General features: G+C 37.8%; 1 protein-coding gene across 1 annotated transcript in view; it reads left to right on the top strand.

Moving 5' to 3' along the window:
* CEP192 (centrosomal protein 192) overlaps positions 1–13282 on the top strand; it is a 137062-nt gene that overhangs the window by 35737 nt on the left and 88043 nt on the right. Inside the window, exons 8-10 of the mRNA XM_040619614.1 lie at positions 2792–2937; positions 4529–4667; positions 5265–5398. Coding sequence (XP_040475548.1) covers positions 2792–2937; positions 4529–4667; positions 5265–5398 — 419 coding nt within the window. The remainder of the gene's footprint in view (positions 1–2791; positions 2938–4528; positions 4668–5264; positions 5399–13282) is intronic.

Below are 13282 nucleotides of genomic sequence, written 5' to 3'. Positions count from 1 at the left end.
TGTTACTTGTTTTATGTCTGTTTATGTAGTTTTTCTCTGTTTCTTGCTCTCTTCTCTCAGGATTGGGTGGCAGTCTTTAGTGATGTACTGGATTCCTTTCTTTTTATTATGTCTTTATCTATTACTGAGTTTTGATTTGTGCTGATCATTAGGTTTGTATGTAACATCTTCTGCTTATAGCAGTCTATTAATTTGATGGTCGCTTAAGTTTCAACCCGTTCTTTACTTCTCTCCCCTCCACGTTTTAGGTATATGTGTATGTTTTAGGTATGTTTCATGCTTTACATCCTTTTATTTTGTGAATCCCTTGACTAATTCTTCTAGATATACTTATTTTTACTGCTTTTGTGCTTTTTATTTTCCATACTCCTACTTATGGTCTTTCCAGTTAAAGAACTCCCTTTTAACATTTCTTTTAGGGCTGGTTTAGTGGTCTTGATGTCCTTTTAAGTTTTGTTTGTCTGGGAAACTCTTTATCTTTCTCTTTATTCTGAATGATAGCCTTGCCGGATAGAGTATTCTTGGCTGCATGTTTTTTTCTTTCAGCCCATTGAATATATCATCCCAGTCCCTCTGACTTGCAAACTTCTGCTGAAAAATCTGCTGATAGCTTTATGGTGATTCCCTTGCATGTAACTGTTTTCTTGCTGCTTTTATTTATTTTTATCTATTTAAGGCATGGAGCCCAACGTGGGGCTTCAACTCACAACCCTGAGATCAAGACCTGGGCTGAGATCAAGAGTTGGATACTTAACTGACTGAGCCAACCAGGCTCCCTAACTCTCTTGCTGCTTTTAGAATTCTTTCTTTATCTCTATTTTTTGCCATTTTAATTGCTGTGTCTTGGTGGACCTCCTGGGGTTGATTTGGGGGGGGGGGGCTCTCTGTGTCTTCTAGTTCTGGATTTCTGTTTCCTTCCCCAGATTCAGGATGTTTGCAGCTATTGTGTCTTCAAATAAATATTCTGCCCCCTTCTCTCTCTTTTCTCCTTCTGGGATCCCTATAATGTGAATGTAATAAATTTGATGGTGTTCCCTAAGTCTATTTTCTCTTTTTTGTTATTATTTTTTCTCTCTTATGTTCAGCTTGATTTTTTCCCATTATTCTGTCTTCCAGGTTGCTCATCCATATCTCTGCTTTATCTAGTCTACTTAGTCCATCTATTTATTCTGTGTATTTTTTATTTTAGTTATTAAATTGTTCAACTTTGGTTCTTTTTTGTTTTCTATTTCCTTGTTAAGGGTTTCATTGATGTCCTCTACTCTTTAGTCAGTGCATATCTTTATGACCATTACTTTAAATTCTCTATAGGAATATTATTTATCTGAGGTCTGTTGCTTTGATTTTTGTCCAGTTCTTTCATTTGGGACATATTCCTCTGTCTTTATTTTGTCTAACTCTCTGTGTCTGTTTCTATGTGGTTCGACAGTCAGCTACATCTCCTGCTGTTGAAAGTAGCTGCCTTACGAAGAAGAGGTCCTGTAGTGCCCTCCAGTGCAGTTTCCCCTGTTTACCAGAATCTGGTGCTTATGGGGTGTCTCCTGTGTGTGTTGCATGTGCCCTGATGTTGTGGCTGAGCCACTTTGCCTTCAGTGCAGTCATCTGCAGAGTTTCTTTTTGTTATGGTCAGGGTTTGGTCCCTGTGTTGTAATGGGGCAGTCTGGGGCTGCCTTGGGCTTGAGTTGAGTCAGACCAGGTGTTTGCCAGAGCTGTGGTAGCACCAAACTGCAAGGTGCTTTCCCTGTGTTGTCCCCTGAGAAGCATTCATTGGTTGGTGGGGCCTGCAGTCAGATTAGCTGTCTTCAGCCTACTGCTGGGACCACAGTCTTGACATGTGTGTGGTTGTCTTTCTCTCTCCCTGGGGCAGAAGTCACTTGGGAGTGGTGCTGGCCCTTGTCAGGGCTGCTTGCATACTGCCAGGCTTGTGGCACTACTCTGGATGGGCTCTGGCCAAGACTGTATTGGAAGGGGTGTGTCTGCAGGAGAACGTGGGGCAGGGTGCACTGTTAGCAAGTTACCTAGTGTCTTTGCCCCACTGGTCCCCACAGGTGTTTGTGTATCCAGGCTGGGGAGTAGGGAAGGGAAACGGTGCCTACCAGCTCCTTTGTTCCTAAAGTCTCCCAAAGATCCCTGCTCCTCCAGCATGTGCACCGAAATTAGTCAACAAACTCCCTCTTGCATACCCTAGGTGGTTTTCAGACTGTTGCTTCTATGTTGTATCTCTGCAGGGCTGTTTGTTGTGCTGTCTTTTTAAAGACAGGGACTCAGTTTCCTCTTGCCCTCTCGGCTCTGCCGGAGTCAAGCCCACTGATTTTTAAAGTTCCAGGTGGTATGCCCCAGTCGATTGAAAGAACTTGTGAAATTTGGCCCCTGTGGTTTTCAAAGCCAAATGTCATGGCGGGTTGTTCTTCCCCCATGCGTAGGGTACCTGGTGTGAGGGTCTGTTTCTCTCCCCTCTCTGCACCCTTGGAGTGCACCCTTTTGAAGACTATCCCATGGGTTCATTTAGTTCCTGACCATGTCTCTGCCCTTCCTGTCCTCTTTGATGTGGCCTCTTCTTTACAGTTAGCTGTGGAGTGTTTGTTCTGTCAGTCTTTGGATCCTTTTCTGGGTTATTCACGCTTTACGTGGGTGTTATCTAGTTGTATCTGTATAACGAGGTGAGCTTAGGGACCTCCTACTCTGCCTTCTTCCTCAGAAGTCTTTATCAGCCTTTTTGATTAAATATTATTTATAGTTCAGTTAGTACTTTAAAATGTTTCCTTTTTTTTTTTCCCCATTTTACCAATAGATGACGATATTGATGATGAAGAGTTTTATGATGAACATTTGGAGGCTTACTTTGAGCAACTGGCTATTCCAGGAATGATATATGAAGACCTAGAACAGGAACATCCAGAAAAAGATTTTAAATTACCTACAAGTGATCCGTGTCAGGTATGTTCCAATCTTACGGTTTTCCAGAAATTTGACTTTAGAAAACTATTACTGGGGGCGCCTGGGTGGCACAGCGGTTAAGCGTCTGCCTTCGGCTCAGGGCGTGATCCCGGCCTTCTGGGATCGAGCCCCACATCAGGCTCCTCCGCTGGGAGCCTGCTTCTTCCTCTCCCACTCCCCCTGCTTGTGTTCCCTCTCTTGCTGGCTGTCTCTCTGTCACATAGATAAATAAATAAAATCTTTAAAAAAAAAAAAGAAAAAGAAAAAGAAAACTATTACTGGTCTCATTAGATATTACCATAAAACGTAAGCTTTTGGCTTTCTTTGATCTCTGTTTTTCCAGATGGAAAGTGATGAGAAATACCTTACCCATCCTTTCTTGCTGCTTCTTACTTTTCCTTTCTCTGCAGAAAAATTGAAGAATGTCACAGTGAACATGGGTATGCCCCTCATCCAAATGAACCAGTTGTTAACATTTGGCCATCTTTATGTTTTTTTTGTCCCTCTGTGAATACTTTTTTCCTGTATCATTTAAGAGGAATTTGCAGTTATTTTGACATGCCACCCTAATACTTTGATATTTTCTCCTGTGAATAAAGATGTTTCCTGCATAATCTCAATTCTATTATCTAACTTTGATACAGTAATGTAAATGAATATATAGTCCATATTCACATTTACCCAGTTGTCTCCAGAATGTCCTTTACTTTTATTGTTTTTGATCTAGGATTTAATGAAGGATTACAGTTGCTTCTGGTTGTCATATCTCTTTAGTATTTCACTTCGGAGTAGTTCTTCCATGTCATTGAAGTTTTTATAAAATGACCCATAAGCTAGTTATATCTGATTGCTTTTTTCCCCTTCTGATTAAAGATTTTGGCAAGAATTCAAAGTAAGCATGTTTGGGGCGCCTGGGTGGCACAGCGGTTAAGCGTCTGCCTTCAGCTCATTAAGCGTCTGCCTTCAGCTCAGGGCGTGATCCCGGCGTTCTGGGATCGAGCCCCACATCAGGCTCTTACACTATGAGCCTGCTTCTTCCTCTCCCACTCCCCCTGCTTGTGTTCCCTCTCTCGCTGGCTGTCTCTATCTCGGTCAAATAAATAAATAAAATCTTTAAAAAAAAAAAAAAAACAAAGTAAGCATGTTTATCATGAACAGGTTAAGATTAAACATAAGGATGATGTTGCTTCTCCATGTATCACATCGGGAGACATAGAAGTCTGTTGGTCCCACAACACGTGATGTTGTGTTTGATAATCTTGGTTAATGTGATGTTGGCTAGATGTCTCCTTGTGTAGGTGCCTTTCTTTTCTCTTTTGTTATCAATAAGTAATCTGGGGAATGATGCACTGAAGCCAGGTGAACTTCCTATTCCCCAAGAACCTTTCACAAACTGGATTTAGTATCATTGCTGAGGCCTCCTAGAAACAATTATTCCTGTGGTGATTATAATGGTGATATTTCCATTTCCTTCTACATTAATAACCTGGCATCCTTCTGTCAAGAAGTCATTCTCTGCTTCTCATGTTTTTCCCCTAAAAATGTTTGGTTTTAATTTAAAAAATTAATACAGCTAAGATTTTTTCAACAGGCAAATGAAAACGGTAGCTATAAATCTCAATCAGAAAATAACAGCTCTCTGATTTCCCATGGCTCGCACTCTTCAGGAAATTCTGAAACAACCCACAAAGAGTCTGGAGTAGGCAATGTTGTTTGTCTGCCTGGGACCAGTAAGTATTGAAATATGACTCCATTGTTCTTATTTTTTTTAAGTTTTATTTTACATTTTTTTATTATGTTAAGTTGGCCACCATACAGTACATCATTAGTTTTTGATGTAGTGTTCCATGATTCGTTAGTTGTGTAATAACACCCGGTGCTCATTACAACACGTGCCCTCCTTAATACCATTGTTCTTAAATTCTGTTTGACTTTGCCTTTTTTCCAAATAATTCATTTCTTTGGTGTAACGTATCCTGTATTAACTGTTGAATTCCTTCAAATTTTTAAACAGTCTAAAACTTTTCAAAAGAATACATTAGTATTATTAAAAATACTATAGTGTGTATTGCTTGCATTGCTTATTACAAATGAGTGTGTTTTATTCAGACATTTGAGAATTAAAAATGAATTCTCTTTGTGGTCTCAGTTTGTCACATTTCCTGTTGTCTCTTACTGATGGTTACTTTTTCTTGTATGCAAACTGCTGTATTTGTCATACGATTGTTAATGACTAAGTTTACATAAAATAATTTGAATAGCAAGAAGCAGTTATTAGATTACTGAGACTTTGGCATTGCTCTCTTAATTTTTTTCTTGTATTTCAGGTAATTTTATAGATACTGGAGATAGTAGAAGGCGTGTAGATGGTGTATTATCATTTTCTTCTAGTACTCAGAGAATTGAACAAGAGAAAGAAAGGGCAGACAGTTTGAAGGGTATTGTCCCACATCATGGCAGAGTAAGTTTATATGCATTTTCTTCAAATTTTCTATGAAAAGGATAAAAAGCCTTTTGAATGGTATCAGTTTTTTTTCAAAGTAACAACTTTTGATTTCTGGAAAATATAGAAAAAATATTTAAAAATTTCCCTACTGATAATGTTTTATGTGTGTGTTGGTATGTATCTTTGAAATCACTAAGATTATATTAAATATATAATTATATACATTTTCTTAAATTTAAATATTTTTGACTTGCAGTTAGATCATTCATTTGAAAAGTTTTTCAGTTTGGAAACAAAACATTAAATAAAAAAGCAAACTGTTCATCTTTAACCCTGCTCAAGCATGTTTGTTTTCCATTTATTGTTTTCTGTTTGTTAATAGCAACCCATTACTCCTACACTCGAATCTTGGTAGTCATTTCTGACTCTTACCAATTCTTTGTCCCCTTTTTAAAAGTAATGTATGCCTCAGGATTGTATGATGATTTTTAATTTAGAGGGAATATGTGTTAGTATATATAGAGACAGTTACTTATCGTTATGGTAATCCTTTGAGTGATTAAGGCATTAAGTGATGATGGGATTGTCATTTTAAAGGCAATGAAGCTGGGGCGCCTGGGTGGCACAGCGGTTAAAGCGTCTGCCTTCGGCTCAGCACGTGATCCCGGCGTTCCGGGTTCGAGCCCCACGTCAGGCTCCTCCTCTATGAGCCTGCTTCTTCCTCTCCCACTCCCCCTGCTTGTGTTCCCTCTCTCACTGGCTGTCTCTATCTCTGTCAAATAAATAAATAAAAAATCTTTAAAAAAAAAAAAATAAAGGCAGTGAAGCTAAGAAAACCTAATTTCTTTCAGTACGTTCTCAGGACTGTGTCTTAGGTTTATTGTTTCCTGTTTATTTCCTTTACCACTACTCAAGTTGAAGATGCTTTCTACCTCATGTCTGATTTATTGTGCCATCCCATTATATTTGTCAACACCAGGTTAATCTTGTTATAATGGCTTTTAATGTATATAATACATATAAATATTTTCTATGCCTCCATGTTTCAAATTAATAATCTTTAAAATACTTTATAATCTGGCCCCATGTTATTCTTTTTCTCTTGTATGTTTCTTCTACAAATTCCTGTTCCTATTTTGTTTTCTCCCTTTCTTCCCTAATCCAGATTATGGTCATCTTTCCAATCTTTCATGAAGTCCTTGGTTGCTTTTCAGTAACTCTAGACTACATTTATTTTTCTGAATTCTTATTACAATGATTGTAATCTACAGTATAATACTTTCTTTCTTTTTTTTTTTTTAAAGATTTTTATTTATTTATGTGACAGAGAGACAGCCAGCGAGAGAGGGAACACAGCAGGGGAGAGGGAGAGGAAGAAGCAGGCTCATAGCGGAGGAGCCCGATGTGGGACTCGATCCCGGTACGCCGGGATCACGCCCTGAGCCGAAGGCGGACGCTTTAACGACTGCGCTACCCAGGCGCCCCAGCAGTATAATACTTTCTTATATATAGGAATATTTCACTTATCCAGAAGTTGCCTAGTCAGCAGCTTCAAGAATTTCTTACTCATCCAAAGAACCAGTTATGTGCAAATACAGTACAGAGCCCTTGCCTCAGGTAACCAGAACAAGTGTTCAGAGTCGATGGGTTTTTCCTTCTAAGACGCTGCTATGGCCGCTTGGTCATATGCATAGTCATCTGACAGTATGGAGTTATAATTCTAATATATCTAGTTAAAAATCCAGCCCTCAGCTGATTAGAGGTAGCCAATGAGAAAAGGGAGACAGCATCTATTAATCTTGATTTTGTTGAAATGTGGTATTGATAAATTTTATAAATCTGTCTATCCATGACCATTTAATTTTAGGCTAAGGACTTTGTTCTATTATAATGATTATTTTTCTAATTAGCAATTATTTGTTATTAAAAAACAATAGTTTTAATGTTGAATACTCACCAGTTGCTTGGCATCTTGGTCAGGCCATTTTAACAAAAAGAGTCATTGGTTACATCTTCGTGTTAGGTATGGTGCTTGGTATTGCAGGTCATACAAGGATAAATCTTCCTTCATGAAACATAGTAGGAAAATAAAAGAAATACTTGGATAACTATAAAATAAGGCAGGATCCTGGTTGTTGAATCTCATCATACTTATTGAAGGAAGTCTCCAAATTCTGATTGAGTTACATTCTAAAGGCTTTTTGAGTCTTTCTAAGTAAAAACACAGTTTCTGATGATTCATTTCTTGTCCATCTTCTAAAAAAGGATTTAATCATAAGATAGCCAGGTTCTAAAGGAGCATTCAGGCCCTGTGAATGCAAAGGCCTGAAGCCTTCAGCTGTAGTTGAAGGAGGGCATCGCGTGTGGAGAGATGGTGAGAGTGGCCTCTGGCTGCTGAGGTTCTAGGCAGTGTGGAATGAGCACTTCCATTAAAGCTTTGTAGCTTAGATGGGGGGAATTTCCTACCTGTGCGTCAGCCATAAAGTATGTTACATTATTTCATGAGGTGTCTTATTTTTCCCATATCATATGGTCATATGTTTTGTGTTACCATGAGGTGACAATAGTCTGTCCTCTTTTTGGTGTGGTTAGCCACCCATTTTCCTTAATGACATCCAAGGAGCTCAGACACAGAAGCTACTACTTTTGAGTTCCCAAAATTTAACCACTAATAACCCTAACCCTAACCCTAACCCCTAACCCTAACCCTAACCCTAATACTCTTGACTGGAAGCCTTATTGATAACATAAGGAGTGATGAACAAATATTTTGTATGTTATATATGTTATATACTATATTTTTACAATAAAGTAAGTTAAAGAAAAAATTATTAAGGGAATCATACGAGGAATACATTAGTATTATTAGAAATACTGTCCTGTGGATTGCTTGCATTGCTTATTATAGCCATAGTTTTGTTCCCTTTTTCCTCTCCTGTGTTTTGCAGAAAGTGTTGTTGGTCCTCAAGTGTTGATGATATTCCACAGGTTCCTTAGACTCTGTTCATTTTTTCTGAAGCTTTGTAATTTCAATTGTCCTATCTTCATATTTGCTGTAGCTTTATCCTGCTTGTGCACATCTGTTTGCAAACCCCTCTAGTGAATTTTTCACTGCAGTTATTGTACCTCTCAGTTCCAGAATTTCTGTTTGGCTGTTTTTAAAAATGATCTCTTTCTTGTTATGCATATTGTGCATTGATCATTTTCTTGCTTGTCCACATCTTCCTTTAGCTCTTTGAGCTTCTTTAAAACCGTTGTTTTTAAAGTCTTTGTCTAGTAAGTCTGATATATGAGTTTTCTCATGTATGTTCTCTGTTGATTTATTTTTTTCCTTTGAATGGATCACGCTTTCTTGTTTCTTTGTATGCCTTGTGATTTTTTTTGTTGCAAACTTGATATTTGAATCTTATGTGATAACTTTGGAAATCACATTCTCCCTTTCCTCTAGGGTTTGCTCTTCGTTTAATTTTTGGAGTATGTCTGTACAGGGATGAGCATATGGTGAAAGTTCAAGTTTTACAGGTCCTTTCTGAGCCTGTTTTTTTTTCCTGGGCACATACAGCACCTCTCTTAATTTTCTCTATACATGGTTGTTTTTGAATATTTAAAGAAATAGGTGTGACTCCTTTCAGTATGGTGGTGTTCATTTTAGCTGTTGGGGTTGAATCACTGGTGACCAGCTTCTGTGCCTGCAGCTGTGCAGTCAGAAGCACCAGTCTGCAGTCAGAAGACAGAAACCTGGTAATTGGAGACAAAATCCTTATTGGTTCTCTGGCTCCAGCAAACCATACTAAAAACAGGGTTGCCCTCCACACAGTTGTCTGCCTTGGGGTTCAGGGTGGGTAGCCATGATCATTCTGAAGCCTGAGTGACTGACATTATTTGCAGTTTACTAGGTAAGCTTTTCTCTGGTAGCTGTAACTGTTCAAATAGATTCTAGAGTTCCAAAATAGTTACTGCAGACGTTTTTGCAAGTACAGTATAATGCTTGTCTAGGTGGAAAGACAGATTCCTGGTGTTTTCTCCTCTGCCATCTTTTCTGATATTACTTGTTACTTTATTTTTTATTTCTAACTTTAGAGGCTTATAAAGTTTGGTCTGAACAATTCACCCTTCTAAATGTTTTGGGTAAAAGTGCATATTTATATATGTGTTTCATGGACATAAGAAAAATGAAAACTAAATGTGCTTTTTTGAGGAATGTTTAGTTTTAAGAAGCTATTAGCTATTTACATTATTCAATTTCTCTATGATCACTTTTATTTTTAAGATTATTTATTTATTTTAGAGAGAGAGTGCACGTGCGTGCATGCAGGGGGAGGGGCAAAGGGAGAGAAAGAATCCTGAAGCAGACTCCCTGCTGGGCATGGAGCCGGTTGTGGGGCTTGATCCCACCACCCCAAGACCATGACCTGAGCTAAAACCAAGAGTTGACCGCTTAACCGACTGAGCCACCCAGGCACCCCATATGATCACTTGGATTTTTTTGTACTAGATGTATCAATTCCAGAAAAGATAAGTCAAAGTCTCCAATTTTAATTGAATTTTTACCAAATTATTTTTACACCTCCAATTTTTTTCTTTATATATTTCTCTGCTGTGTTTACTACATATAAGATTATAGATTTATAACCTCACTAAGAATAGTACCTTATTAGTAATACTGCCCTTTTTTTTTATCCTGTCCAGTGCTTCTAACCTTAAATTCTCCTTTGTATATTAATATTGATACCCTTGCCTTTTCTGTATTTTGTGTATACTTGGTATCTTCTTTTCCATCCCATTTATGTTTGTCTTTATCGTTTGTTTACAGGGTTTCTAATAAACAGAGCATGTAGCTAGGTTTTACTTTTTTTTTTAAGATTTGATTTATTTGAGCGTGTGTGCATGTGTGTGCATGAGGTGGCAGGGGGTTGGGGGTGGGTGGGAGGAACAAAGGGGGAGGGAGAGGGACAAGCAGATTGTACATGAGTGTGGAGCCTGATGTGGGTCTCAGTCTCATGACCTTGAGATCATGACCTGAGCCAAAATCGAGTTGGATATTCAACATACTGAGCCACCCAGGTGCCCCTAGGTTTTACTTTTTAATGTAATCTGGTAGTCTGTTTTTTGATGAACTAATTAATCCTTTGATACTTAGTGTAATGATTAATATTCTTGATTTCATTTTTGTATTTACTTCATTTAATATTTACATTGTTTATCATTTTCAAAATTTTTATTGTACCGTTTATCCCTGCTCTCCCCTTCTCTCCCTCCCATTTTTCCACCATTTGGAAGTTCTTTGATTTTTTTCATTAATATAAGATACACATTTTTCATATTTTAACGCTTCGGAAATCAATATGTGTCTTAGAGTTACTGATATGTCATAGTTTAGTGTTTTCTTTCTTAGTGGCACATACAGTAATGGCAAATCTTAAAATCAATGGTTAGATTCAATGAGGAATGCTGTTTTTTCATTATCTGGAGGGCATTTTTTTCTCTTCCTTAATTCATTCTCAGCCATATTTTTCAGCCATTAATTGAGATGACATCAACATGTTCCCATTAGGGCATTTTGTTGCCTCTTTGTTTCTTTTATATGCCAATAAGATGGGACTTTCAAATAATTTCCTTATCTCCTTTCAAAACCCCACCTCCTAAGAGAACTTTGGGTTGCTTTTATTTTTTTCCTTTTTTCTCACATTTCCTAACTCAAGTTTTGCTAGGAGTGTTAACACTCAAAATATAAACAAAAACCTATTTTGTGTTTAGGTTTAAAAACTGTCAAAGCAGCTGCATTTGTCTTTGTATTATTTATTATTATTAGAGCACAGCAAGGGAGCTGCTCTGCTATGGAGGGAACCCCAAATCAGAAGCAGGTCACGTACGAAATGGTTTAATACCGGGTTTCCCACCAACAGTGCATGTGTGTGGTTTGACAGGATGGTTGTTGAGGCCTGGTATTGGTGCCTTATCATTCAGCCTGGGTAGGATTCTGACATAGAGGCTTTCAGTCTTAATCCCACTGATGCTAGCTTTGCCCCACTGGTTCCTCAGTCAAGCACATAAAGCGTTCAGATGCATTTCATCAGATAGTGCAGTGTTTCTGCAGACTATCACCTGGCTTTATTCTTTATTCAAGACTTTTAAATAGTTTCACTGGGAAGACAGCTAGTTTCCAACATTCTGACATTTATTTTTTTCTTTATTTTTAAATTGAAGTATATAGACATACAAGATTATATTGATCTCAGGTGTACAACATAGTAATTTGACAATTATATATGTCATGATAGGCTCACCTTGGTAAGTGTAGTTACCATCTGTCACCACACAAAGTTATTACGAGATTATTGACTGTATTCCCTGTGCAGTACTTTTTATCCCGGTTACTTTTTATAACTGGAAGCCCCTTCACCTGTTTTACCCATCATCCCTTTACCCTCTTCCCCTCTGACAACAACCAGTTTGTTCTCCGTATTTATGAGTCTGTTTCTGTTTTGTTCATTTGTTTTGTTTTTTAGATTCCACAAAGAAGTGAAATCATATTTGTCTCTTTCTGTCTGACTTATTTTATTTAGCACAGTGGCTCTAGGTCGATCCATATCGTCACAAATGGCAAAATCTTTCTTTTCTACAGCTGAGTAATATTCTGTGTGTGTGTGTAAGTGTGTACACCACATCTTCATTATCCATCTGTTGATGGACACTTGAGTGCTTCCGTATCTTGGCTATTGTAAATAATACAATAATAAACCTGGAGGGTGCATATATCTTTTTGAATTAGTATTTTAATTTTTTTGGTATAAATACCCAGCAGTGGAATGACTGGATCATATGGCTTTCTGTTTTTGATTTTTTTTTTTAAGGTTTTATTTATTTATTTGACACAGAGAAAGAGAGTACAGGCAGGCAGAGCTGTAGGCAGAGGGAGAAGCAGACTCCCCACTGAGCAGAGAGCCTGACACAGGGCTCTGATCCTAGGACCCTGGGATCATGACCTGAGCCGAAGGCAGAAGCTTAACTGACTGAGCCACCCAGGCACCCCTGTTTTTGATTTTTTGAGGAACTTTCATACTGTTTTCCATAGAGGCTACACCAATTTACATTCCCACCTACAGTGCCCAAACGTTCCCTTTCTTCCACATCCTCATCAACACTTGTTTCTTGTGTTTTTTATTTTAGCCATTCTGACAGGTATGAGGTGATGTCTCATTGTGGTTTTGATTTCATTTCCCTGATGATTGATGTTGAGCATTTTTTCATGTGTCTGTTGGTCATCTGTAGATCTTCTTTGGAGAAATGTCTGTTCATGTCTTCTTCCCTTTTTTTAATTGGATTGTTTGAGATTTTTTTACTGTTGAGTTTTATGAGTTCTTTATATATTTTGGATATTAACCCCTTATTGGATATATGACTTATTTATACCTTCACTTATTCAGTAGATTACTTTTTCATTTTGTTGACGGTTTCCTTCACTGTGCCAAAGCTGTTTAGTTTCATGTGGTCCCCATTGTTTACTTTTGCTTTTGTTTCTTTTGCCTGAGCAGACAGATGCAGAAGAATATTGCTAAGGCTAAAGTGTAAGAGATTATGGCTTATGTTTTCTTCTAGGAGTCTTACGGTTTCAGGACTTACATTTCGGACTTAAATTCATTTTTAGTTTATTTTTGTATATGGTGAAAGAAAGTGATCCGGTTTCATTCTTTGGCATGTACCTGTCAGGTTTTTCTAACACTGTTGAAGAGATTATTTTTCCCTATTGTATATTCTTGCCTCTTTTGTCATAGATTAATTGAACATATAAGTGTGGGTTATTTCTGGACTTTCTATTCTGTTCCATTGATCTCTGTGTCAGTATCATAACAGGTTTTTTTTTTTTAATGATTTTATTTTTGGGTATTCTCGACACCT

This window comes from Ursus maritimus, unplaced genomic scaffold (genome assembly GCF_017311325.1).
Source record: "Ursus maritimus isolate PB19 unplaced genomic scaffold, ASM1731132v1 scaffold_33, whole genome shotgun sequence".
NCBI lineage: Eukaryota > Metazoa > Chordata > Mammalia > Carnivora > Ursidae > Ursus > Ursus maritimus.
Note: the sequence above shows the minus strand (reverse complement) of the source record. Positions and strands in the feature narration are given on the sequence as shown.